General features: G+C 44.5%; 3 protein-coding genes across 3 annotated transcripts; all 3 read right to left on the bottom strand.

The window, feature by feature from the left end:
* Positions 1-13,376: 13,376 nt before the first annotated feature.
* On the bottom strand, positions 13,377-14,318 carry LOC136653069 (olfactory receptor 5F1-like). The gene has a single exon (XM_066629993.1). The coding sequence runs from the start codon at positions 14,316-14,318 to the stop codon at positions 13,377-13,379; it is 942 nt and encodes a 313-aa protein (XP_066486090.1).
* Positions 14,319-20,587: 6,269 nt separating this feature from the next.
* LOC136653068 (olfactory receptor 5B21-like) lies at positions 20,588-21,166 on the bottom strand. The gene has a single exon (XM_066629992.1). It carries the CDS (start codon positions 21,164-21,166, stop codon positions 20,588-20,590), a length of 579 nt encoding a protein of 192 aa, XP_066486089.1.
* Positions 21,167-21,505: 339 nt separating this feature from the next.
* Positions 21,506-24,048, bottom strand: LOC136653067 (olfactory receptor 13G1-like). The gene is made up of 2 exons (XM_066629991.1): positions 23,479-24,048; positions 21,506-21,718 (listed from the first exon to the last, which is right to left on the bottom strand). The coding sequence occupies exons 1-2, from the start codon at positions 24,046-24,048 to the stop codon at positions 21,506-21,508; spliced, it is 783 nt and encodes a 260-aa protein (XP_066486088.1).
* Positions 24,049-27,710: the final 3,662 nt, after the last annotated feature.

Here is a 27,710-nt window from a genome sequence, read left to right as displayed (position 1 = left end):
CACACAACCTGCCTGGAGCACACTGGCTCGCGATATACCTGACAGAAGACAACCACGGTGAATTTTTTGACTCCTATGGACACCCCCCCAGACCATCCCCGCCTCCCCAGAGCCATCATGACATTTTTAAGAAAAAACGCCTCTGTAACGACATTTCAAACAAGGCAACTACAGGCCCCATACGCTGTGACCTGTGGGTACCACTGTGTGTTTTTTCTGGACCAGCGCTGTAGGGGCCGGAGTTTTAAACAGATTCAAGAACTGTATTCTGATGATTTACCAAGGAATGACCAGATGGTGGTGCAATTTGTAAAAAAGGAGAGGAACATGCACCGATCTGCCCCCTGTTTTTCAACATGCCCAGACATGTGTCTCCTGTAATGATTTTCATGGCCGTGTTTCTCAATAAAGTGCCCCCCCACCCCCGGCTTAAAAATGAAATTTATGTGTCTGGTTTTTTTGTTTGTTTGTTAATAACAAGGCAAAGGCAGTGGGGGGTGGAGTTAAAAGCTTATTTTATTCATAAGCTGAGCCAATTAAGGGTGTTAGATTGTCTTTGCTTTCTAGAAGATCTCCTGGATGGGGTGGGCACCTGTGCCAACTCTGTAACAGGGCCTGGATTTTTCATGTGTTCCAAAATGTCCTTGATGGTGGGATTCCCAACAACTGTGGATGGAACATTAAGTTCAGCCATGGCCTGGAGAAATAAATCCCATCCTTTAGGGATGCGCCGGGCAGGCAGAGCATGAAACTGGGTGATCCCCTTCACCAAGTCCAGCATATTGGAACCAGGAACAGGTTCCCCTCTGTAAATAAAAACACCTTTTTCATCCCAGGATGAAATACTTTGATTCTGCTTCATTTTGTTTAACAGCAGCCGTGCTTTGTTCTTAAATCGGGCAGGCAGGCTGTCCAAGACCTCATGAAAGATACCTGCGTGAGTTGCAGGGGATTCTGCAGCAACAGCACCGGGCTCAGGGGCTGAAGGTAAAAACAAACTGAGTTTTTCCTTTTCAGCGTCAGCCTGTTTGACATGGACCAGGTATTTTTTGAAGCAGTGCAGTATATTGTTTAGCTTTCTCGTCCTGGGACAAATCCCGCCTCTGAAGAACACCTTGCATTTCACCATCTAAGGAATACATGGCTGCAGCCCTGATGTTTTCCTCTCGTGGAGTAGGTGCCTTGAGTTGCTCTAGCTGGTGGCTAGGCACAAGGTACATTTTTTCAGCATACTCCATTACTGGCTAGTTAAAAGGCCAGTTATTAGCGGAATAGCAAAACTTAGTAAGGGGCCAAGAAAACCGCCCGACTGCTCAACAAGCTGCTTCTTTCTTTTCAAAGACAGCCTTTTATTGCTCAGTCTTTTGATAAACGCACGTTTTTTTTCTCAACACTGATATCTGCCAGGCAGATAGAGGTACGTTGCCTTTTAAAGTATTGAGCGCTATTTCTGAGATGGCAGAAATTAAGTCACATGAAGCATGAGACAGAATGAAGTGTCTCTGGTGCGGGGAAGCCTTGATCAGCAGTTTTAAAAGGGGCAGATTTCCCTTAACGCAGTTAGACATGTTGTTGTGGGCTGGCGGGCAGTTACAAGTGGGAAGCCAGGTGCTTAAGTCACCTCCTTTTGTTGTGGGTTGTGGTTTTTTTCATAATATATACAACAGGCCAATCAGGGGGAAACAACCCCGTTCTTAGTCTGTAAGCTTCCGAGGTGGTTGCGCACAAATCCACCAATAGATAACCATAAGGCTTGGTGGTTGCATCCTGGAAACTCTCCATGAAAAACTTACTGTTTCCTGGGTACATCTGGCGGGCCAGCGTTACAACCTGTAGTTTATCCCTGGGGTTTTTGAACAGTACCATATATTTTGCATTTAGGGTGATCGTGCAACTGGTTTTCCCCTGGCAGAATATATTCTGTGTGATGAGAAAAACACTTAGATTACGGTGATGTACATATTTTGTAAAGATGTCGCCAATTTCCGCGCTGTTAGAAGCAGAGGTCATTAGATCATCCAATATGACAAAGTTCACTTTATTTGGGGGGAGCAACTGGTCATCACTGAAGGATTCAGGAAGACCCTCCATGAAGCGAATATGGGGGTATTTACACAGGAGTTCTTTGTACAAAGGTTGCCAGCAGCTGTAGCACCAAATAATATTTTCAGCCATAACAGAAAACACAGTATCAGCATTATCCAGCATATTTTTTATAAAGTATGTTTTCCCACAGTGGCTAGGCCCAGCTAGAATGGCTGAAAACGGGTGCCTCCAGCGCACATCCATCTTAAAAGCCGTAAGGCAGGGTTTTGAAATCTTTTACCAGAACCCTCTTGTCATATACTACCTTTAGTGTTTTCTTTAGGGGCCCTGTTTCAATTTTCCACTACTTTTTATTTCTCAAAATACCCATTTGCTGTACAACAATTTCTTTAGGATTTGACCCGTAGTCCAGAACCATCTGTTTCAGGCTATGAAAATTTACATGCTCTGAATTAGCCGATGTCAGTGTTATTCCTTTAACCTTCATAGACAGTTTTTGAGAAGGATATAAAGAATAAGCATATGTCTTCGGTCCAGATGAAACAAACTCTGTGATACGCTCATGTAGCGAGATCTCGCTTGTCAGATCCCCTAAATAGTCACCTAAGGGAGGGCACCACACCCCTGGGCGGTGTACAAATATCACAGAGTCTGTGTCATGGTACAGACACCTCTCCTGTAACCTGTCTAACAGGTTATAAAGCTCCAGCCGGGCATACGCAGTTGTAAAAGCTCCTATCAAAACATTAGTTTTCCCAGACAGTGTAAAACACTCTTTAGCATGGCGCCACGACACACTCACAGTTTCGTCATCAATAATTTCAAAGCCTGAGACTTCATAGTCTGGAGAAAAGGCATAACCCATGAGCTCCGTAGGGTCCCTCACAGTGGTGGCATTCAGGGTTTGAATGCTGTGCAAACTTCCCCCACAAAGAGTTTAGAAACAGTTTTGCTATTTGACGCTTTGCTGGGTTCACAGCGATATGATCTGGGCATAAATGAATCCCTTCTCTCTCATAGTAATCATTAATATATTTGTTTTGTTTCTCCACATCTGTACACCACCCTGGATACCCTGAAGCCTCCTGTTTCTGGCGCAAGTGCATTTTAATGTAATCTGAAAACAGATCCTCAGATTTGTTTTCAAAATTGCATATTTCTAAAATTTCCAATACTGTGTACCCCTTTTCTATAGCCTTCATTAACTCCACACTGCACCATGTGCCTTCTAGGGCTCTTTCGTCATCTGTGTGGTGGCACAGTTCCTGCTGCCTAGCCTCTGCGCATGTGCGGCACAGAGGAAACATGAGTTTCTCCCCCACCCTCACAGGTAATACTGGGAAAAAGAGACCTCTTGGAGGGAGCACTCTAGTTTTCACAAGACCAAAGTAGTCAGAGAGAGGTCCAAAATTATTAAATATGATTTCTGGATGCCCAATTGGATAAAGTTTAGTCTTATTGACAAAGGGGTATAAACTTGTGAAATCATAATAGCAGATCTCTTCACCATCTGTAGGCTTATAATACAAAGTTTTGGCATTGGTTCTGCCCCCAAAAAGCACATCCTGGGGTTTTAAAGCCTGTGGGAATTTTTTTCACTTAGAAACCCCCTAAGCTCAGCATCTGTTTGACACATCTGGTGCCACTCGTGCTCCCAAATGGTCCTGACATCAAACCCCTTGTTTGTGAGATTGGCTGCTTTAAATTGGGTTTTGTAATGGAGTTCACGAAAGCTTGTACCAGTCATGGGGTTTCTAGCATTCTCATTGTAACAATTAGGACACCCATGAAAAAAAATCCGTTAAATTCAAAGGCAGTTGGCCTGCCTTGGACAACTGCAAACCCATCCAGAAAATAATTCCCCACCTGGTGTTCACCTCCTTTTAGTGCATACCTGATCTCAATTCCTTCTTTATGTTCAAGATACTGAAGCCACTGTATGGCCGGAGTGGAAAATCTCTTTGTCTGTGGTAATTGTCCCAGGGGAGAAGAGCAATAGTTTGTTTTTTTAGGAACATGTATCTAAACATGGCCATACAAACACTAGCAAGTGTCAACAACTCGAAAGGATCTATGCCCTCATTCTTATCCTCTCCTTTAGTCATAGCTAGGATTTCCTCCCTGTACAAGAGGCAGATCTGGAATCTGGCAGCCTAGTCTCTTGAAGGGCGACGATGTCCATCTGCAGTCTGCTCAGCTCCATGGAGAGAAATTTCTCATTTTTCTGGCAGGGAAAACCACCAAACGAAACCAGGGAACATGGCGTTGGCTTTGCGGTCAGAAATACCCTGCTGAAATCCATCATCCCACCTACTGTGGGAAGTGAAAGAATTTTGTCCCTGCAGCTCCAGTCATCAGCAGGACCTATCACTCTCATCAGTGCTTATGCACCGACTCTGTCGTCTCCAGCAGAAGCCAAAGACAAATTCTATGATGACCTGGCCACCACTGTCAAGAAAATCCCTGTAAAAGAGCCATTGTTCATCCTCGGCGATTTCAATGCTAGAGTTGGTGCTGATAACAGTTCATGGCCCACTTGCTTAGGTCAGTTTGGCACTGGGAGGATGAACGAAAATGGCCAACGCCTGCTAGAGTTTTGCTGTCATCATGGTCTCTGTGTCAGCAACACGTTCTTCAACACAAAGCCCCAACATAGAGTCTCTTGGAGACATCCAAGATCAAAGCACTGGCACCAGCTCGACCTGATCCTCACCAGACGCTCCAGCCTTCCCAGCATCAAGATCACACGCAGTTATCATGGTGCTGCCTGCGACACTGACCACTACCTGGTGTGCAGCAGAGTGAAACTGCAAACAAAGCGACTGTATCACACGAAAAAGGAAGGAAGACCTCGCATTGATACCAGCAAGACCCGGGATCAGAGAAAAGTGGAGGAATTTGCACAAGCGCTTGAGGAATCTCTTCCAGGCCCGGCCAACGCAAACGCATCCAACAGATGGGAACATTTCAAGAATACCGTTTACAACACCGCCTTGTCCATATTCGGCAAGAAGACCAACAAGGCGGCAGACTGGTTTGAAGCCCACTCTGAGGAGCTGACACCAGTCATTGAGGAAAAGAGGAGAGCTCAAGCAGCATACAAGGCCTGTCCCAGTGAGCGCAACCTGCAGGTCCTCCGAACTGCTCGCAGCAAAGTCCAACAGACTGCCAGGAGATGTGCTAACGACTACTGGCTCCAGCTCTGTTCCGAGATACAGATAGCAGCTGACACGGGCAACATCAAGGGGATGTATGATGGTATCAAGCAGGCCCTAGGTCCAACACAGAAGAAAATTGCCCCTCTGAAGTCTGCCACAGGCTAGGTCATCCAGGATCGGGCGCAGCAGATGGAACGCTGGGTGCAGCACTACTCTGAGCTATATTCCAGAGAAAATGTAGTCACCGAAGAAGCGCTGAACAACATTGAGTGCCTGCCTGTGCTGGAAGAGCTTGACAGTGAACCAACCCTAGAAGAACTTCACGTGGCCCTGGACTCCCTTGCCTTTGGCAAGGCACCTGGAAAAGACAGCATCCCTGCTGAAGTCCTAAAATGCTGCAAAGAGATCATCGTCACTGAGCTGCATGAAATCCTCTGTCTCTGCTGGAGAGAAGGTGGAGTACCTCAAGACATGAGGGATGCAAACATCATCACGCTGTACAAGAACAAAGGTGACAGGGGTGACTGCAACAACTACCGCGGCATCTCTCTCCTTAGCGTTGTAGGAAAGCTGTTTGCCCGAGTTGTACTAAAGAGGCTCCAGGTACTTGCAGAGAGCGTCTATCCAGAATTGCAGTGTGGATTCCGAGCCAAAAGGTCCACCACTGATATGGTATTCTCCCTTAGACAACTGCAGGAGAAATGCAGGGAACAACGACAGCCACTCTTTATAGCCTTCATAGATCTCACAAAGGCTTTCGACCTGGTCAGCAGAGACGGCCTCTTCAAGATTCTCCCCAAGATTGGATGTCCACCCAGGCTCCTCAGCATCATCAGATCTTTCCACAAGGACATGAAGGGCACTGTTGTCTTCGATGGCTCCACATCAGACCCTTTTGACATCCGAAGCGGAGTGAAGCAGGGCTGTGTTCTTGCACCAACCTTGTTTGGGATTTTCTTCGCTGTCCTGCTGAAGCAGGCCTTTGGAACTGCAACAGAAGGCATCTATCTCCGGACCAGATCAGACGGAAAGCTCTTCAACCTCTCCAGACTGAGAGCAAAATCCAAAGTCCAGCTGAAATGTCTGCGTGACTTCCTCTTTGCCGACGATGCAGCTGTCACTACCCACTCTGCCAAAGATCTCCAGCAGCTCATGGATCGTTTTAGCAAGGCCTGCCAAGATTTTGGACTGACAATCAGCCTGAAGAAAACACAGGTCATGGTTCAGGATGTGGACTCACCTCCCTGCATTACAATCTCTGAGCATGAACTGGAGGTTGTCCATGACTTTGTGTACCTTGGCTCAACGATCTCCGACACTCATTCTCTCGATACCGAGCTAAACAAGCGCATCGGTAAAGCAGCTACCACGTTTTCCAGACTCACAAAGAGAGTCTGGTCCAACAAGAAGCTGACGGAACATACCAAGATCCAGGTCTACAGAGCTTGCGTCCTGAGTACACTTCTGTACTGCAGCGAGTCATGGACTCTTCGCTCACAACAGGAGAGGAAACTGAGCGCTTTCCACATGCGCTGCCTCCGACGCATCCTCGGCATCACCTGGCAGGACAAAGTTCCAAACAACACAGTCCTGGAACGTGCTGGAATCCCTAGCATGTATTCACTGCTGAAACAGAGACGCCTGCGTTGGCTTGGTCATGTCGTGAGAATGGATGATGGCCGGATCCCAAAGGATCTCCTCTATGGAGAACTCGTGCAAGGAAAGCGCCCTACAGGTAGACCACAGCTGCAATACAAGGACATCTGCAAGAGGGATCTGAAGGCCTTAGGGATGGACCTCAACAAGTGGGAAACCCTGGCCTCTGAGCGGCCCGCTTGGAGGCAGGCTGTGCAGCATGGCCTTTCCCAGTTTGAAGAGACACTTTGCCAACAGTCTGAGGCAAAGAGGCAAAGAAGGAAGGCCCATAGCCAGGGAGTCAGACCAGGGACAGACTGCACTTGCTCCCGGTGTGGAAGGGATTGTCACTCCCGGATTGGCCTTTTCAGCCACACTAGACGCTGTGCCAGAACCACCTTTCAGAGCGCGATACCATAGTCTTTCGAGACTGAAGGTTGCCAATACAATACAAATATACAAGAGGCAGGCCTTCCTCAATATTTTTATATCCTGCTGGCAATAGTGCGCAAGCTCTCTCTGGAGATCAAAAGTGTTATTTTTGTTCTCCTCATACCAGGAGAGAAAATCCTTCTTCTCACCTGGCATCATATTTTCAGGCACATAATATTTTTTATCAGGAAACGTTCCCACATAAGTGCTGTTTTCAGCCGTGTTAAAAAAATGTGGGAAAAATCCTTTACACCCCTCAAACCCCATAGCCTGTGGGAGTTTTGACAGCTTCATGGGAAGAAAGTTTAAACTATCTATAAAGCTTATGCCCAGTCTTTTAACGGCCACACACATCAGCTTGCCCCCCCTGCACAATGAGATCTATGTCCACTTTTTTCAGCCAGTAGTTCCCGAACTACAAAATAAGAATCATAACCTTTGGCGTTATGGGCCAAAAAGGTGTAGTTCTTGAACTTTTTGTCAATAAACTTTTTAACAAAGGCAGAAATGCACCCCTCCCCTTTGAACTCCCAGGTATCTTTTTCCTCCATACCCATTGCAAAAATGTAGTTGACTACATGGGTACCTGTATCTTGAGAGCATTCAAAATCATTAAAGATATACCGTTCTGATACCTCAACTTCCTTAAAAGGGGGCATGAAGCACTGGTGACTGTTTATTGGGCCAAGTGGTTCTTGGCATTGCTTGCAGCACTTTACAGTGCTTCTGTGTTTTCTAGGGAGATATGCATCACAGGTGTTTTTGAGAGAGTTAACACCCATAAGAACATAAGGACAGTCCCACTGGAGTGGCAGGGAGTTCCACAGACCAACCACATGCTAAGTAAAGGCTGATGGGAAAGAGAACATTTTAAAATGGGCTTTTTAAAAGGACTTACCTCTCTGGGGGTGGTGTTGGTGTGTGACTTTGGTCTCACAGCCTTAGAGCCATCTCCTGGAAAACAAACATCAGAACATTAAATTTTAATTTTAATTTTTTATTTTAAACAACTGTCTCAATGCACTGGAAAAACTGTATTTAAAATGGGGGGTGGGTGGATGGGTACCTCTGTGGAAGGTGTAATGTCTCATGGGTGCACAGATTGTTCTGGGGGTTGCTGCAGTATCTGAAAGAAAGAACAACAAAAATTTAAAAACTGACTAGCCCTAAACGGGTGTGAACACACGCCTGCATGCAGAGCAAAATCATGGCCTGGGTCAAGGATCCTTACCTGGGGCCACTGTGTGTCTTGGTTGTCTTAGTGGCATTGGATCGGGGGGGAGAAGATCTTTAGTGTTTTGTGAAACAAGAAAAGGGCCTCCCCCTTTTTTTTCTTTTTAGCTTTAAACAGTAGGAATTACCTCTTTGGGGAATGCTGGAAGGGGCTGCCTCTCCTAGCATGGGTTCGTCCAACCATGCTGAGTCAGGGAAGAGAATAGACATGGATTACCATTTTTATTTATATTTTTTTTATTTATTTTAAAAAAGATGCAATTTCAGACTAATAATCAAGAATACCTACCAGCCATCTGTGATTCCGTGAAGCCTCCTTGCTCTGCCATTTTCACAGTCACCTGGGTAGTAAATATTTGAAAAAAACATTCAAGATTTAACAAACAGACAATGATTTCAGACACATCACATAAATGCAAACCGCATGCAGAAAACTAGATCTGTAAACAGGGTATTTTATGCAAAATAGACAGTCTTCCCCCCACCCCCTACCAAAGCAGCCACTCAGATCCATGGGAGCACCATTAGCAACCAGGATTGCCCCAACAAAACAAGGAGGAAAAAACTGCATTTAGCATCCACCATGCCCCCCCACCAAACATGTAGGGGCATGCCTGCCCCAGGAATAGTCCACCCCCTTCCCCCTTCCAGCAAAAAAAACCACATGGTTTACCACTCAAGATGGCAGCCAGGCTTATAAATGCAAACCCCATTCAGAAAACTAAATCTATAAACAGGACATTTTATGCAAAATAGACAGTCTTCCCCCCCACCAAAGCAGCTACCCAGATCCAAGGGAGCACAATTAGCAACCAGGCTTCCCCAGCAAAACGGGAAAAAACAAACAAACTGCATTTAGCAACCACCATGCCCCCCCACCAAACATCCACCCCCCTCCCTGCAAAAGCAAGCACATGCTTTGCCACCCAAGTTGGAGGTCTGTATATACTCACCTGTGTAGGAGATACATCTGTCTGCCCAGGTTCAGGTAGAGAGAGGAAGATGGTGGCTGAGATCGGTGCTTATATGGCTCTCTGCCGGGCCTCCTATGATCGGCTGACCTGACCCTTGGCTGCTCGCTCAGAATTCTGGGAGTGGTCTCCGCCTACCCCCTGCTCCTGCAAAGAAAAGATCAGAGACGCCCACCAACCACCCCCCAAATCCAGCAGCTTCAGGTTGTTAATGAGCATGTGAGCTTGGGGAAGGTGTGCTGCAAAACTGTTTCCTTAGGTTTGAATTGATTAAATCACTGTTTAAATGGAGGCCTGTGCTGGTTTTCCACACCCTGTGACCAGCCAGCTGCTAAACTGTTTCCTTAGGTTTGAATTGATTAAATCACTCTGTTTAAATGGAGGCCTGTGCTGGTTTTCCACACCCTGTGACCAGCCAGCTTGTCTTGAAACAAAACTTTTTTTTTATTCCTGCTTTTTACACATAGAACATAAAAAATACTATAGTAACTACAGAATGCTAAATTGAAATAAATTTTTTTATTCCTGCTTTTACACATACAACATAAAAAATGTACAGTGGCTACAAAAATCTAAAACACAGCAATATTTAAAAGTCAATCATTTCACAAGGAATCTATGATAATTCATTCTCCCCGTGATATGCTGCATATGCTGTACAAACCTCTGATCTGATAATTTTAAAATCTTGTATAACATTTTTTGGGGTTCTGGCGCCTTATTCACTGTTTCAATGAGGGACAGTGTGTATTGGATTGTTTCACAATCCACATCTAGACAGTGCATTGTAAAACCAAGCATTAAAATAAGATGCAGTATGGCTGGTACATTCAAGTTCCAACACAGTTCTCTCAATCTTGTGTCTATATCAGACTGTCTCCAATTGACACACTCATGTGCTAGCTGCCCAGGGGCATTCACCTGGCAGCCTTGACACAGCTCATGTAAGTAGTTCTGTAAGCACAATTTCAGCACGCTGTGAACAACTGCTCTGGCTATTCCACGTGTTGCACTTGAGAAGTTTCTTGGTAGGACATTATCCGCTTCTGTCAATTGCAGTCCTAACAGGTGTCTTAGTGTAATGCAAGATTCTTGTTTTTCTAAAAGATCCTGCAAAATATTTTTAGCCAAATATTAAATTTTCTTTAAAATATAACCAAACCCCCCACCCCACCCCACCCCCAGAAGGTCACCTACCAGATACTGTCTGTTCTCAGGTAAGCAGGGGCCCTCTTTCTCCACAGGTGGTTCCTTAAAATAATTTAAAATTGATTAGACCCCTCTTTCAGAACTATTCACACATCCTAAAACATTTTTTTTTTTTTGTTCACAACTCCAAAAGAATCTTACCTGTGCATTCTCGGTTTTAAAGATTCCACAGCGTCATGCTGTCCAACATTGTTCTCATTTTTATCACACTTGCATGGGACAGATGGGTAACAGTGGCTTTCTTCATTTAAGGCAAGCTTGTAAATAAGGTGTAGAGAGGGTTTTTCATAATCGTCTGAGCTGGTACTATGATAACGCCTCCTCTGCTTTTTTCGCAGTGGGGCAGCTGCGTGGTTGCTTGGCTCTGTAGGCCTCTTGGGTGTCTCTAGGGAAGAGACTGGTGCATTTTCCACAGTGGCTGCGACTGTGGCTGTTGCATTCTCACTCGGTTGTTCGCCGTGATTCAAATATGCAGCCCAGTCTATTACTGCAACACCTTGCTCTGGCTCCAGATTATAAAAATTGATTGTCGTCCCTAAACACTCTGGCAAGCCATGTTCCATGGGTCTCTCCATTTTTTAATTTTTTTTTTGCTTGTTTGTTGTTGTAAGTCTCGACTGGTTGCGAGAGAAAGAGGGCTTCTCCCCTCTCCCTGGTGGTTTAAATTTCCCCCTCGTCCAGACATGCCCTGGCATGTCCTCGGGACCACCCTCCACACCACGCAGGCGGTCCCGTGGGCCCCAAAACCCCATCCTATTGGTCCGGGGTCCCGAGGGGAGTTCCTACAGGGGTCACATAGCACCCCATTTCCGGGGGGCGGCGCAGAAAATGGCGCCCTTCGGGCGCCACCCTCCCCACTGGTCCTGCCATTCTGAAACCTCCACCACGTGGTCAGGGACCTCGTGAGGAGTTCCTAGAGGGGTCACATGCGCACCCTCCACCCCTTCTGGGGGCTGGTTTCCGCTGACGTATTTCCGCATCCGGTCATGTGCTTCCGGGGCAGGGCGGGGGGAGGGGTTCCGGTATTTTGACAGAAGGTGGGTCCCTTATACTACTTATGTACATACACACCATGCATTATGGAGTGAAGTCTATGGAATATTACTCAGTACCACCAAGAAGTCATTATGGAGTGAAGTCTATGGAATATTACTCATTACCACCAAGAAGGTGTCAAAATAAACACAATTGGTTAAAACTAAGGTGAAAAGGTATAAAGAACATCCAGTGATTTGCTTCACCTGGTTTGATTTGTTAAGTTGTCGCATCTTAAGCATTTCTGAACACCAACTTCAGCATTTTCCCTTTGCTTGCTCCAGGATACAACTCAAGGTACACTACATTACTCTAGGCTTAGTAAATATTCCAGTGAGGCTTGTCCAGGGGGATTGTATACTCCAAGCCTTCTTGGTCTCTGTGGACACCATCGTTTGTTCCATGTGGGAACTGCAGTTGTAGTTTTTCTCTTGAGACAAATTAATAAACAACTCAAAAAGCCACAAGGAACATAGTCCATCTTCCTTAACATTTGTAGTCACAGATAAGAAAAAAGACAAATATAATGGGATTTTCTATCAATCTTTACTATTCTTAGCCATTGAAACATCACTGTTATGCATGGTACACATTTGAATAACTAGTACACATATACTATAACAGGAAGAGGTCAATATGACCAAATAAGGCCCCAAATAAATACAGAAAATAAATAAATCAATCAAAAGTATGACTCCAATAGAGGTGGCAATTTATTTGACAGTTGTTTGACAGTTATTTGACAATCAAATCAAACTTGAGATTTTATTCTTCCTGCCAAACTCAGAAAGCTACTAGACTCAGTTAGAGTGGATAATGTGTTAGAGTTTATCTGAGGAATGTCATATTGAGGAATCTCAACTCACCTATGAAGTCTTCTGGGTGACTTAAGCCACAATCTGGCACCATAACCTGCCAACACAAATACACACACTTGCCAAGGAGGGTAACAGTTGACCTCATTTAAAAGACAGCCCAAACAGTTTATTTTAAACCATACAGAGGTTTCCCTGATGTGGGGGGTGCCATCATGGACCTTTGCCCCAGGCACAGGGCTGGGGAGGTCCGCTGCTGCCCATCACTATAACCTGCTCTTCCCAAGGGTTCTCCAAAGTGCCCCCGCACTTCCTTGTTCCTAAAGCTGTAGATCAGGGGGTTTAGGCATGTATGTTCCTTTGCCCCAGAGTAAGCCCATGGAGGCCCAATGGGTCAATTCTGACCTACACCAGTTATATACTGGCACAAATCCACATTGACCTGGCAACATGGATGAGGCCCAGAAAGGGGGTCAGGATTTGGTACCTTCCCCCCTCCTGAGCCTGATCTGCCCTCCTCCCTTCCCTGTCACTGCCCTGTTCCACCCTACCCTTGCCTTATCAAAACTGGGGACAGAGGAGCATGATAACATTTGAAGTGTTCCTGACTTGGTTTTCCTTCATATTTGAATGTTTGGTAATCTTCAGGTAAGGCAGTTTTAGACAGTATGGTTGTACAGAAGAGTCCAACATCATTTTTTGCCATGAATTCAGGCTGCAATCCTATACACAGTTTCCTGGGAGTAAGTCTCATTGAAAAATTTTCCATGATCTGCTTCTTCTAATGCATTACAAATTACAGCAGCACCTTTAATTTGTTTATGAGCAGAAAGTCTTATCTTTCACCTTGGACAACCTTCTTTCTTCCCAAGAAGGTTCAGAAGCGCTGCCTGCATTTCTTTGTTCTTGAAGCTGTAGATCAAAGGGTTCAGCAAAGGAGTGATAATGGTGTACGGGACAGCAATTAAGCGATCCTGTTCCACAGAGTGTGTGGAAGAAGGGCGCATGTAGGTGAAGATGGCTGTGCTGTAGAAGATGCTCACTACAGTGAGATGGGAAGAGCAAGTGGAAAATGTCTTGATTCTCCCCTTAGCTGTACGGATTTTGAGCAAAGATGAAATAATGAGGACATAAGAGAGGACAATGAAGGAGACCGTTGTGATCATGATGCTCCCAGAGATGACGAAAGTCACCAACTCAGTGAAGGAGGTATCAGAACAGGAGAGATGCAGGATGGGTGGGATGTCACAAAAGAAGTGCACAATCTCATTGGAATCACAGAAATCCAGGGTGAAAACAGAAGCTGTGTTGACAATGGCATTGATATTTCCAATAGCCCAGGAAGTTGCCAGAAGCCACATGCAGGCAGACTGGCTCATGAGCAGGGTGTAGTGCAATGGGTGGCAAATGGCAGCATAGCGGTCATATGCCATGACCGAGAGTAAGGCACCTTCTGTAGCTGCTGTGGTCAGAAAGACATACATTTGGAGTGCACAGCCAGCAAAGGAAATGGTCTTATCCCCTGACAAGAGGTCCCACAGCATCTTGGGCATAGTGGTGGTGATGTAGCAGACCTCTGTAAAGGACAGGTTGCTCAGTAAGAAGTACATGGGGGTGCGGAGGTGTGGGTCAGTCTGAATCAGACCAATGATGGTCAGATTCCCTGCCAAGGTGAGCAAATAGATCAAGAGTCCTGCAGCAAAGAGAAGGATCTGGACCTGAGGGTCCTCCGCCAGTCCCAGGAGAATGAATTCTTTCAGACTGGTTTGGTTTTCTCTTTCCATCCTTCAAATGACTTCTATCTGTAGACAATGCACCTGGTCTACTTCAGAGCAATTCTGTCACTGCAGGAAGAGCTGTGCATTTAGGAGGAGGGGAAAACATGATAAGAATTATGTATCAAGGCACTTTACACAGGCTATAAGGGTCTGGTATGACTACACATATCTGCCACATACAGACTGTTGATCAGTTACCAACCACATATACAATGTGGTTCTCAAACTGCGTGTCATGACCCACCAGGAGGTCATGACCCAATTTTTGATGGGTTGTGGCAGGTGCGCTATGGTGCCACAAGGCTTTCTAACATAAGAACATAAGAACTTAAGAACAGCCCCACTGGATCAGGCCATAGGCCCATCTAGTCCAGCTTCCTGTATCTCACAGCGGCCCACCAAATGCCCCAGGGAGCACACCAGATAACAAGAGACCTCATTCTGGTGCCCTCCCTTGCATCTGGCATTCTGACATAACCCATTTCTAAAATCAGGAGGTTGCACATACACATCATGGCTTGTACCCCATAATGGATTTTTCCTCCAGAAACTTGTCCAATCCCCTTTTAAAGGCGTCTAGGCTAGACGCCAGCACCACATCCTGTGGCAAGGAGTTCCACAGACCGACCACACGCTGAGTAAAGAAATATTTTCTTTTGTTTGTCCTAACCCGCCCAACACTCAATTTTAATGGATGTCCCCTGGTTCTGGTATTATGTGAGAGTGAAAAGAGCATCTCCCTATCCACTCTGTCCATCCCCTGCATAATTTTGTATGTCTCAATCATGTTCCCCCTCAGGTGTCTCTTTTCTAGGCTGAAGAGGCCCAAACGCCGTAGCCTTTCTTCATAAGGAAGGTGCCCCAGCCACGTAATCATCTTAGTCACTCTCTTTTGCACCTTTTCCATTTCCACTATGTCTTTTTTGAGATGTGGCGACCAGAACTGGACACAATACTCCAGGTGTGGCCTTACCATAGATTTGTACAACAGCATTATAATATTAGCCGTTTTGTTCTCAATACCCTTCCTAATGATCCCAAGCATAGAATTGGCCTTCTTCACTGCCGCCGCACATTGGGTCGATACTTTCATTGAGCTGTCCACCACCACCCCAAGATCTCTCTCCTGATCTGTCACAGACAGCTCAGAACCCATCAGCCTATATCTAAAGTTTTGATTTTTTGCCCCAATGTGGATGACTTTACACTTACTGACATTGAAGCGCATCTGCCATTTTGCTGCCCATTCTGCCAGTCTGGAGAGATCCTTCTGGAGCTCCTCACAATCACTTCTGGTCTTCACCACTCGGAAAAATTTGGTGTCGTCTGCAAACTTAGCCACTTCACTGCTCAACCCTGTCTCCAGATCATTTATGAAGAGGTTGAAAAGCACCAGTCCCAGGACAGATCCTTGGGGCACACCGCTTTTCACCTCTCTCCATTGTGAAAATTGCCCATTGACACCCACTCTCTGCTTCCTGGCCTCCAACCAGTTCTGCTGCAAGTTCTAGTACTGCTGCAAGGCATTCTAGGTTGTTACTGGGCAGCTGCAAGGCATTCTGGGGCCCTACCCACTTAAGGACAAATATGCCCAATGATGGGTTTCAGAAAATGTATTCCTGCAATTAAGTGACACATACCTGTACTGCTAAGTTGTGTAGCACATACCCTGGTTTTTCAATTCCCTGGATAGCCCTCCAAATTCCTCCAAGCCCTACTCCCCCTCTTTTCTCTCTTCCTTGGTTGTGCCATTATGCATTCCCTTTCCCTTATAAAGTTTTCCTCAAATCCTTACATTTAGGACCTAGTTATGTGAGTGATTGAATATAGATTCAATCTGTTAAGACAGTTCAAAGAGCTTCATATGTTAAGCCAGGAGAAGATAAGGCTAAGGGGAGATATGAAGGCTGTTTTCATGTGTCTGAAGGGCTATCACATAGAAGCAGGGGAAGTCATGCTCTCTGTTGCTCCTAAGAAAGAACTGGAACCAGTGGGTTGCAACTAAAGGAAAGTAGTTGTAGGCTAGACATACAGAAGAATTTCTTAACTGTAAAAGCTTTTTGGCACTGAGAAAATCTGTCTCATGCAGTTGTGGGCTTTCCCCCATTGAACATTTTCAAGCAGAGGGTGAATGGCTGCCTGTCAGGGATCCTGTAGTAGTTGCCTGCACTGAGCAGAGAACTGGACTAGATAACCCCTGAGGTCCCTTCCAACTCTACGATTCTATGAACCTTCAGTACCAGTGGTAGTAGTAGTGCCCAATGCACCATCAAGGGGAAGGTGGAACACAATGGGGGGAAGGTCCAAGACAGGCCTTTGCCCCAGGACCCTTTGCAACCAGACACCAGCACTGTATGTTTTGGTTCTCACATTAGGAAATATTACATGCACTTTTTTCCCTCTTTTGTTTACAAGGCAAAAACGAACAAGCAAACCTTGTCAATTCCACTGCTAGGATGTTGTCAAGTGGTGATTCTGAAGTCCATAAATGAATTTTCATTTCATTTCTGTGCCTTCTTCCCCCATCCACAGTAATCCACCGTGTCTTTTTGAAGACAACTAACCCCAACCAATTGTTAAGATGTTGCAACTATTTCTAACCTCCCTGTGCATCAGTTGACATTAGTCCTTTTGGGAATTCACTCTAGTCATTGAAACTATCTCAGCTGGGAGATAACAATAAGGGGCCAAGTGGGGAATCATTGCAATCAGTAGATAGGATACAGTGTTTTATTCTCACTTTATGTTTCCCAGCTGTACATTTAAAGCAACAGAAAACTTCAAAAATGTGATTGAAGTGTGGCTACTTGTAGAAATTTTGAAAGTCATATCTGATGGTCGGAGTCAAACTTGATGAGTCATGATGTTCCAAGTCTCCTCTCCCTATCTTTTTTTAAACTGAAATGCACTCTTGTAAGTTCTCTTGCCATTGGTTGGCTAAAAATTGCCTCCCCAAACTTATTTTCTCTCCTTGAAGAAAAAGATACAAGGCACTGCACATTTTCAAATGTGGGTGGAAATGAAGAATGTATCCTGGTAATGTCATTTTTGTGGCTATAACTTAGGCAGGGGAAAGGGGTTAGAGAGCATCTCCTCACCCACATTTCCACTCACATTTCCACAGCCTTCCAAGAACAGGTTTCATTTTAATAAACCATTAGGTAAAAAAAGACAAGGAATGCTATTTTGTCCATATCCAGTTTGGCCCTCAATCAGAATATTCTGTTACAACATCATCTGTCAACATTGATCCTTTTCTCCCAATGTACAGCTATGCTTCTTTATACTGTGTTTTCACTTCAAACCAATCACTTTTGGAAGATTTTGACATCGTGTCAGCCAAATTTCTCATGGCTCCTTTGGTCACTGGTTGCTGAACTCAGCCCTACCAATGAGGGCCACCTTTAAATGACCATGAGCAATAGAAAGCCACAGACCACACACAGACACCAGGGTGAAGCTGAACAAGAACAAAGATTTTTATTGAGAAAGAGATAAAAGGTAGCTGAGTTGGCATCCTTCAGTCTCGGAAGACTATGGTGTCACGCTCTGAATGGTGGTTCTGGAACAGAGTGCCCTCTCCAGTGCGCAAAGCCTGGGTAAAGTAGGTATGGAGGATAGGCTGTTATCCATGCAGCAAATCCCCCCTCTCCACGTCGCTGAAATGGTCCAATGGAAAGGCAGAAGCCAATACGGTTGGTTCCAGCGACGTCGCAGGAGTTGCCAGAACGTGACTGTGTCCAGCCATGAACTGCCTCAGGGACTCCGGCTCCGGATTTTGCCTCGAGGTTTACTCCTGAAGCTTTTTCCATAACTGGATGTAGCCACAAGGCAGTGGAAGTTTGGGATCAGAGTTTTCCTTCTCTCAGATGAGCTGCCTTCCCAGGCTGATGAGCCCCATCTACCCGGTGGCTGTTTAGTCGCCTCTTACGACAAGTACAGCCAAACTGAGGGCCTATTCTTATCCCCAGCCCCCAGGGGATGATAAAAGGTAAAGCTTTGATATATAGAACAAAGACCCCAAGGACATACACCTAGGTATTCCCCTTCCTCAACCCTCTGCTGGTAAGGCTATTGAAAGGGAAAGGTAAGCAAGGTTTTGCCCTTTGGCTGGTAGTCGGCTGCTGAAAAGTTGGAACTTGGGGCAGAACTGTTTCTGGTTGGGAACTTGGACCACAGATAGACGTTTGGGTCTTGGCTGGAGCTCAAGCGGCTCTCAAGACAGATAAGGTTTATCGTGTTGATATGCCAATAAAGGTTTCAGAACAGACAGGTAAGGTTTCTCCCTACAAGCCCTCCTCCTGGAGACTCTTCACCAGCCTCCTTCCTCTGCCACCCACAGAGAACTGGGTGCCACGAGCTGCAGTTTGCTGTCCTTTTTATACGCTGGTCTCCTGGAACCTTCCAGCTGTGCAGCCAATCAGAACCTGCTTATTTGTGTAACTGTCACCAACTGTCTGCAACTGTCAACTGGGTGGGGATGAGGAGGAGGGTTTAACTCTATATTAACCAATTCCCCCCCCCCACATGGATTTTTTTGACTTCATAGTCTTCCAAGCGAAAGATAAAGATACTTTTAAATAGCATTTTCTTTAACCATTTTTCTTCATTTCAGGATCCCGCAGTAGCCACTTTGACAGCCTCATGTGCCAGGCAGTGTAGGATTGGGTTGTAAGACTGCAATCCTATCCACAGTATCCTGGGAGTAAGCCCTATTGACTATAATGGGACTGGCTTCTGAGTAGATATGCATAGGATTGGGGTCTAACACCTCCTACTGTTCTTGTAGAAAGTGAAAGCCCTGCACACAGGTTGTTCTGCTGGTGTGTGTGTGTGTGTGTGTGTGTGTGTGTGTGTGTGTGTGTGTGTGTGTGTGTGACTTCAGGACTTATTGCCCATATATTGTTCCAACAGACTTTAACTGCCACTTGGAAAAGGGCAAGACATTTTTGCCTCAGAGGGAAGAGATTTAACTCTTTTAAAGTTACTTATCTCCTCCTTCACACAAGTTTATGAGGGTGGCTAGAAGATGGCTACCAGGACTGTACTATGCTACAGTGTGCCCTTGGTGAACCCTGTCATTCTCCTTTAATTTAGACAACTAGAGTCTTTTTGTAGAACACAAATTTGCTCACTCTAATGATCTACCGCGCAATCCTATTTTGCGCTGGAACAGGCAGACCAGGAGGCCTGTGTTGTATCCAGAGCAAGATTGGGGCCAGAATCGGCTCAGCCAGAGGCAAGGGGAAGCTCTTCCCCTTACCCCCGGGTAAGCCACCACAGCCCGAATGGATCTCCTCAGACCTCCGCCACCTCAGGAGGTGGCACAAGTCTGAGGAGAATGGCGCAACTTGGAGCCACTCCGCACTGTTTGGGGAATTGGGTTGGGATTCAGCATAACTGCCGGGTTCAGCCCTGCCTCCCGCTCGCTGCCCACCCGCCCCCTGGAACACCCTCTGCCCACTCTCCCCCCACCCTGGAACGCGTCCCTCCTACCTCCTCCCCGACTCCTTCCTGCCCTCCCCAGATCCCTGTGTTGGCCAAGCTCGGCTGATACAACCTTCCTTCCCCATGTCAGCACGGAAGCTGGATGCAGCGTCCGTGGGCCAGTGTGTGTCCTTGCGCTCAGGACTCACGAGGAAGCCAAATGTGCTTTACATCACGTTTGCGAATCTCCTGGGCTGGCACAAGGGATTTGCATCAGCACAGGACACACTCAAGATTGCGCTCTTTAAGTCAAGATGTTCCAACAATGTATCTTTCTGCATGTAAGTGCTGCATTCACAGTTGAAAACAAAATGTTGGGCAACATGCGAAATTATGCTTTAAACTCATCCAACCATGAAAGCCTTAGTATGTTTGTAATATATCTTTCTGTTATTTACAACATTGCCTGTCACTAAATTTACACTGCTACCTCCCAATGTTAAACATTCTCAGATGTTCCCATCAATTTGGCAGATACCAGTATACAAGTGAGGGATGTTTTGTCATGGGTATTGTTGCAGAAATGGCTCTGATCACAAAGAAATAACAATAATAATATGTGCAAAGTTAGAGTTTCTGAACTGCAATGTATTTCATTTCTAATCATACACTACAGCCCACTCAGAAATCAACTGAGTGCAGTTCCCTAAACTGAACAGAGTTAATACATACCAAATAAACAAAAGAATAAACATTCAAATCAATAAAAACAAATTGTCACATATTTTAAAATACATTTCACTGTGTTTTGGACTGTTCAGTTATGCAAGCTACAACTCCCAGTCATTCTACCGTCTCTTATCAAAGATTCTGCAAAGGGCACCCTGGACATCTTTGTTCCTGAAACTGTAAATAAGAGGGTTCAGCAGTGGGGTAATCATTGTATACAGTACAGAAACCAGCTGCTCCTGTTCAACAGAGTGGCAGGAAGACGGAGTTAAGTACATGAAGATGATGGTACCATAGAAGATGCTCACCACAGTGAGATGGGATGCACAGGTAGAGAAAGCTTTAATCCTACCTTGAGTTGTACGTATTTTGAGCACAGAGGACACAATGAAGATGTAAGAGAGAAGGGTAAGGAAGAAGGACATAGTAATGCCACATCCAGAGATAGTGAAGGTCATCATTTTGCTCAGTGTTGTGTCAGAGCACGAGAGGTGAAGGAGGGGTGGAATGTCACAGAAAAAGTGATCTATCTGGTTGGAGTGGCAGAAGTCAAGGGAGAAAATGAAAGCAGTGTTAATGATGGAGTTGACACTTCCAATAGTCCAGGAAATCATTAGTAACCCTTTGCAGACTGGTTGACTCATGAGCAGGGTGTAGCGCAGTGGGTGGCAGACAGCTGCATAACGATCGTATGCCATGGCTGAGAGGAGGACACACTCTGTGCCTCCTAAGGTGACAAAGAAATACATCTGGAGAGCACAGCCTACGAATGAGATGGTCTTGTCTCCTGTCAAGATGTTCCAGAGCATCTTTGGAACAGTGGAGGAGGTGTAGCAGATCTCAATGAATGAGAGGTTGCCAAGGAGGAAGTACATTGGTGTCTGGAGGCAACGGTCCAACCAAATCAAGGTGATAATGATTAGATTCCCTGCCAAGGTTAGCAGATAGACTAGAAGGCCTATGAAAAATCTGTTGTGCTGGGTCATTGGATAATCCCAGCAAGATAAACTCTCTGATGAGACTTGTTTGGTTCAATGTCATTCTGTTCTTCTTTGATCATCTTTGTCATGAAACTGTAGGACATCTTTGCTTTGAGACATCACAGCCGTCGTAGATGTAGATTCATGAAGGGGAGGCATAGATAAACGGTCACCATCAATTACATGGTAGAGCAGAACCACCAGTGTTCTACTTTTCACCAAATCCATTTCAGTAAATGGTAGAACCATTGGAGGAAGAGAAGCAGTTGCCTTGGGCAAAAGATAAAAGAAGATGGAGAGGAGGAGGAATACTTGCCTGGGACTTACTTCCAAAAGATGAAACCTGAAATACATTGTGGTTATATAACAATGATGTTCATTTTTGGTTCCATTTATAAATATGGTGCTGAGTCAGAATTCAGTTTTGCTGGATGCAACCCAAAATTAATATGATTACTGCCCTCCACGCTGTAAACCTCCCTCCACCCTTAAAAAATTCTGCCACTTGTATTTTAAAACGGAGGCTATTTTTTAAAAATAACTCACAAAAAGTTCAGATAAACATGAAAGATACTTGATACAAATTTATATAATCCATCCAAAGCACGTAAGGTGAGGTTGAAGAACAAATTACCTTTCTATTTGCATGTTATCTGAGGACTGAAGAAAGCTAAGCATATTCCACAGAAGAATCAAATCACCCAGAACTCTGTTTGCATGTCTGTTTGCTACCACCCTGTGTCAGAATGGTCAAAGACATAGCCGAAGGGATTCTGGGCTTCTTGTACCCAGTTTGGAAAACAGGCTGACACAGTGTCATTTAGAAGGCATCGTCCTCTTTATTTTTATCATTTGTCATTGCAAGCCTGGATCAATCTGTTCCCCATCGCTGCCTTCCACTGCAACCTGGAAAGGGCTGGTGGCATGCAGAGCCAAATATGTTTTGTTGCTTAAAACAAATCAAATACAATTTTTTAAAAATTGTAATTCCTCCAAAAAGGTACTGCCATGAATGTAATAGATGTACATACACACCATGCATTATGGAGTGATGTCTATGGAATATTACTCAGTACCACCAAGAAGGTGTCAAAATAAACACAATTGGTTAAAACTAAGGTGGAAAGATATAAAGAACATCCAGTGATTTGCTTCACCTGGTTTGAGTTGTTAAGTTGTCACATCTTAAGCATTTCTGAACACCAACTTCAGCATTTTCCCTTTGCTTGCTCCAGGATACAACTCAAGGTACACTACATTACTCTAGGCTTAGTAAATATTCCAGTGAGGCTTGTCCAGGGGGATTGTATACTCCAAACCTTCTTGGTCTCTGTGGACACCATCATTTGTTCCATGTGGGAACTGAAGTTGCAGTTTTTCTCTTGAGACAAATTAATAAACAACTCAAAAAGCCGCAAGGAACATAGTCCATCTTCCTTAACATTTGTAGTCACAGATAGGAAAAAAGACAAATATAATGGGATTTTCTATCAATCTTTACTATTTTTAGCCATTGAAACATCACTGTTATGCATGGTACACATTTGAATAACTAGTACACATATACTATAACAGGAAGAGGTCAATATGACCAAATAAGGCCCCAAATAAATACAGAAAATAAATAAATAAATCAAAAGTATGACTCCAATAGAGGTGGCAATTTATTTGACAGTTGTTTGACAATCAAATCAAACTTGAGATTTTATTCTTCCTGCCAAACTCAGAAAGCCACTAGACTCAGTCAAAGTGGATAATGTGTTAGAGTTGATCTGAGGAAAGTCACATTCAAATCTCAACTCACCTATGAAGCCTTTTGGGTGACTTAAGCCACAATCTGGCACCATAACCTGCCAACACAAATACACACACTTGCCAAGGAGGGTAGCAGTTGACCTCATTTAAAAGACAGCCCAAACAGTTTATTTTAAACCATACAGAGGTTTCCCTGATGTGGGGGGTGCCATCATGGAACTTTGCTCCGGGCACAGGGCTGGGGAGGTCCACTGCTGCCCATCACTATAACCTACTCTTCCCAAGGGTTCTCCAAAGTGCCCCCTGCACTTCCTTGTTCCTAAAGCTGTAGATCGGGGGTTTAGCAGGGGAGTAATGATGGCATATAACACAGAAACCAGGCGGTCTTCCTCCAAGGAATGGTTTGTAGAGGGTCGTATATAGGTGTAGATGATGGTGCCATAGAAAATGCTCACCACAGTGAGGTGGGAAGCACAGGTGGAGAATGCCTTGATCTTACCATGGGCTGTGCGGATTTTGAGCACTGCAAAGACAATGAGGATGTAGGAAAGAAGGGTCAGGGAGAAAGGCACGATAATGACACACACAGAGACAGTGAAGTTCATCAACTGGACAATAAATACATCAGAGCAAGAGAGGTGCAGAATAGGAGGAATATCACAGAAGAAATGGTCAATTTCATTGGAGTGACAGAAAGTTAAGGAAAAGACCAGTGCTGTGTGGACCATAGAACTGATGTTGCCAATAATCCATGAAATGGCCAGTAAGCCCCTACATACAGACTGTCTCATGAGTATGGTGTAGTGGAGTGGGTGGCAGATGGCTGCATAGCGGTCGTATGCCATGGCTGAGAGCAGCAAACACTCTATGCTACCTAAAGTGACAAAGAAATACATTTGGAGTGCACATCCTATGAAGGAGATGGTCTTGTCCCCCAACAAGAGATCCCACAACATCTTTGGAAGTGTGGTGGAAATGTAGCAGATCTCAACAAATGAGAGATTACCCAGGAGGAAGTACATGGGAGTTCTGAGGCATTGGTCAAGCCCAATCAACATAATGATGACAGCATTTCCTGCCAAAGTCAACAGGTAACATAGCAAAGAAAAGACTCTTGTTCTTTGGGTCAAGAGAAAATCCTATGAGGACAAATTCTGTGATTCTTGTTTGGTTCAGTCTTTGTGTACAATTGGTGGAGTCCATCTTCATTTAGGTTTCTTTGGTAGGAGAGGACAGTGGTTTCAACTTTTAATGTTGGCAGTTTTAAAAAAAATGTTGGCAGTAAGAAAAAAAAGGAGACACATAGTCATTGACTTTGTAGTCTGGTCACCTTCAACAAAGTCACTTTACACTGAGGCAGCAAGATAACATGTACTAGGTTCAATATCCCTGATAATGTCCCTATGGTGTGCATTTAGCCCTATGGTGGCTTCTCATGGGCAGCTGTGCAGTGCTCGGTGATGACATCTCACAAAGTACATTGGACTATTTTACAGCTATTTTATTTTATAATAAAATAAACTATTTTATTTTATAATCATGCAGTGTTAGAGTTGAAAAGGACCATGGATGGAGGTCATATAATCTAAATTCCTGCTCATCCTGTATATAAGAACTTAAGAACAGCCCCACTGGATCAGGCCATAGGCCCATCTAGTTCAGCTTCCTGTATCTCACAGCGGCCCACCAAATGCCCCAGGGAGCACACCAGATAACAAGAGACCTGCATCCTGGTACCCTCCCAGATGCCTAGACAGCTGTTCAGGCATGCACACATACACAATGTGCAAAATGTGACATGGTGTCTGTGACATTTTTTAAACCAGATTTTTTAGTAGGTCCTTTCCCCATTCAGTGCTACCAAGAATGTGCCAAATTAAACATAATTGTTCACGGTGAAAAATTTAATCAATATTCAATGGTTTAAATTGACACATTCAGCTTTTCATTTCACCCTTTTCTCTCAGTTCACCTAGTTTAAGTTGTTAAGAGTTAGTATCTTTAGCATTTCTGAGCTGAGTTACTGTAAGCTAGTCTCAGCAGGAGAGGATATATCTTCATGAAATGGTTTTGGAAGAGTGCCTCGTCGTGCACATATAGTGTGCTGGGTGTATTAAAACTAACGAACCATGACAGTGGTTTGCTAGGATATGGTTGCAAATGCTTTCCCCAATAAAATAAATCAGTGAACATCTGTATATACTATGTGTACAGTATATGTACTATAAATATACATATCCATGTGTGCTATTATATAAACTTTTGGGGAGTTTTACTCTCAAGGTAAGTCTTTGCGGGGGCAGAGACAAGGATCCCCAGGATTGCATTGCTAACAGGGGTGAAAGGGGGGTGCTTTTACTTACTGCAGGCTGCTGCAGGAGTTGCATGGAGGCCCACGCAGTCCTCTGCAGGGCTCCTTGAGGCTTAGAACGTTGAAAAGAAGAGATCGTAAAGCACTTCCTAGTCCTCTAGTTGCAGAATCCTATTTTTAGGATCTCAAATCCCCAAGCTAGCCTCAGAGGAACTGTCACAAAGAAATTTATTTCAAGAGTGATTTTAAAAAAATGCAGTCAGAATCTATTTATTACCTGTGACATGCACTGCATTTAAGGGTGGTCATCATCATCTGAGAACCTTCAGCTTTCTCCATCTTCATCTGCTATCAAACTGTGAGTAAGACACTCCTACCTTTTAAGTGTTTTTTACTAAGCCCAAGCAACTGTCCCTAGAGCTGACAGAAACAAAGGGCATGGTGTAAAGAACTCACTTGGGTTGATAGAACCGTCCTTTGGGTGAGAGGACAATTGAAAGAAGCATTTAAATTGCACCCATGGCTTTTGAAGTGAATGAGACTTTCAGAGTGCTGGGTTTGTCAGTAATTGCAACAAGGGACTATTGTGAATGGAGAAAAGATTGCCTTGGTGTCCACCAACCAACCTCACCAACCTGCATCCCCCAGGTACATGCTGTTAGAACTGTCACATTGAGGGATGTATGAGCATCCCACCCAGGCCCATAGCCAGGATTCTAGAGGTGGGGGGCGACTATTTTTTCAAGGGGGGCAATGATGTCAGGTATCTATGCTGGTGGGCAAAATGAAAGAATAAGTCTGGAGAAACATCAAATATCTGAAACTCCCCCAAATTTCATGAAGAGAAAATAGTGGTTGTTTTTTTTAAAAAAGATGCATTCATTATCTGTAAAGCAATGTAGCAATAATTTGCATAGAATAAATGCATCTCTGCATGCCATGTAAAATGTATTGCCTACATAGAAATAACATGCAACATATCCTTTCATTTACACACCAGTGCAATACACAGGCCTGCAACCTTGCAAAAGTAAAACATATCACTATGATGCAGGTAGTATTTACTTGTATTGAAAGTGCCTATTTAACACCTATATAGCGCCTATCTAGCACCTATCTAACATCTATATAGCACCTATATAATGCCTATATAGTACCTATGCAATACCTATCTAGCACCTATATAGCTCCTAACACCTATATAACACCTATCTAGCACCTATATAGCGCCTATCTAGCAACTAACTCCTATCTAACACCTATCTAGCACCTATCTAACACCTATGTAGCACCTATCTAACACCTATATAGCGCCTATCTGATGCCTATGTAGCACCTATCTAGCGCCTACCTAGCACCTATGTAACACCTATATAGTGCCTCTCTAGTGCCAATTTAACACCTTTGTACCAACTATCTAGCACCTATCTAGCACCTATAGACTGTCTATGTAACACCTATATAATGCCTATGTAGCACCTATATAGCAACTATCTAATATCTATCTAGTGCCTATCTAGTACCTATGTAACACCTATATACTGCCTCTCTAGTGCCTATTTAACACCTATATAGCACCTATCTAGGTGTACCTATCTGTGTAGCGCCTATCTAGCACCTATCTAACACCTATATAGCGCCTGTCTAGTGCCTATTTAATGCTTATTTAACACCTATCTAGCGCCTATCTAGCACCTGTATCACCTATATAGCACCTAACACCTATATAGCGCCTATGTAGCACCTATCTAACATCTATATAGCGCCTATGTAGCACCTATATAGTGCCTATGTAGCACCTATCTAACACCTATAGAGCGCCTATGTAGCACCTGTATAGCGCCTGTGTAGTGCCTATCTAACACCTGTATAACAAGTGCCCATTGCTCCCTGGTGGCTTTTGGCTGGGAGAGTGCCTACTCAGTGGATGCTAAAGCAGGGGTTTCTTGGTTGTCTTCAAGGACAGCAAGGGAGGGAAGAAGAGAAAAAAGACTGGAAGGGAAGAGAATTTGATTACTAGTCCGGTTGGCATGGTTGTTCTAGGATATTGGGGTGCTTAATACAACACCAGCAGGCTTCCTAAAACACAAGCATGGGTCATGGCAAGCTCAATGCAAAGCAAACAGATCAGTTACAGAGTAAACAATGAGTCTGTGACTCAGCTTTCTATAGACTAAATTCCCATAGGAAAATATA

Source organism: Tiliqua scincoides, chromosome 5 (assembly GCF_035046505.1).
Source record: "Tiliqua scincoides isolate rTilSci1 chromosome 5, rTilSci1.hap2, whole genome shotgun sequence".
Classification (NCBI taxonomy): Eukaryota; Metazoa; Chordata; class Lepidosauria; order Squamata; family Scincidae; genus Tiliqua; species Tiliqua scincoides.
This window is presented reverse-complemented; position numbering and strand designations above follow the sequence as displayed.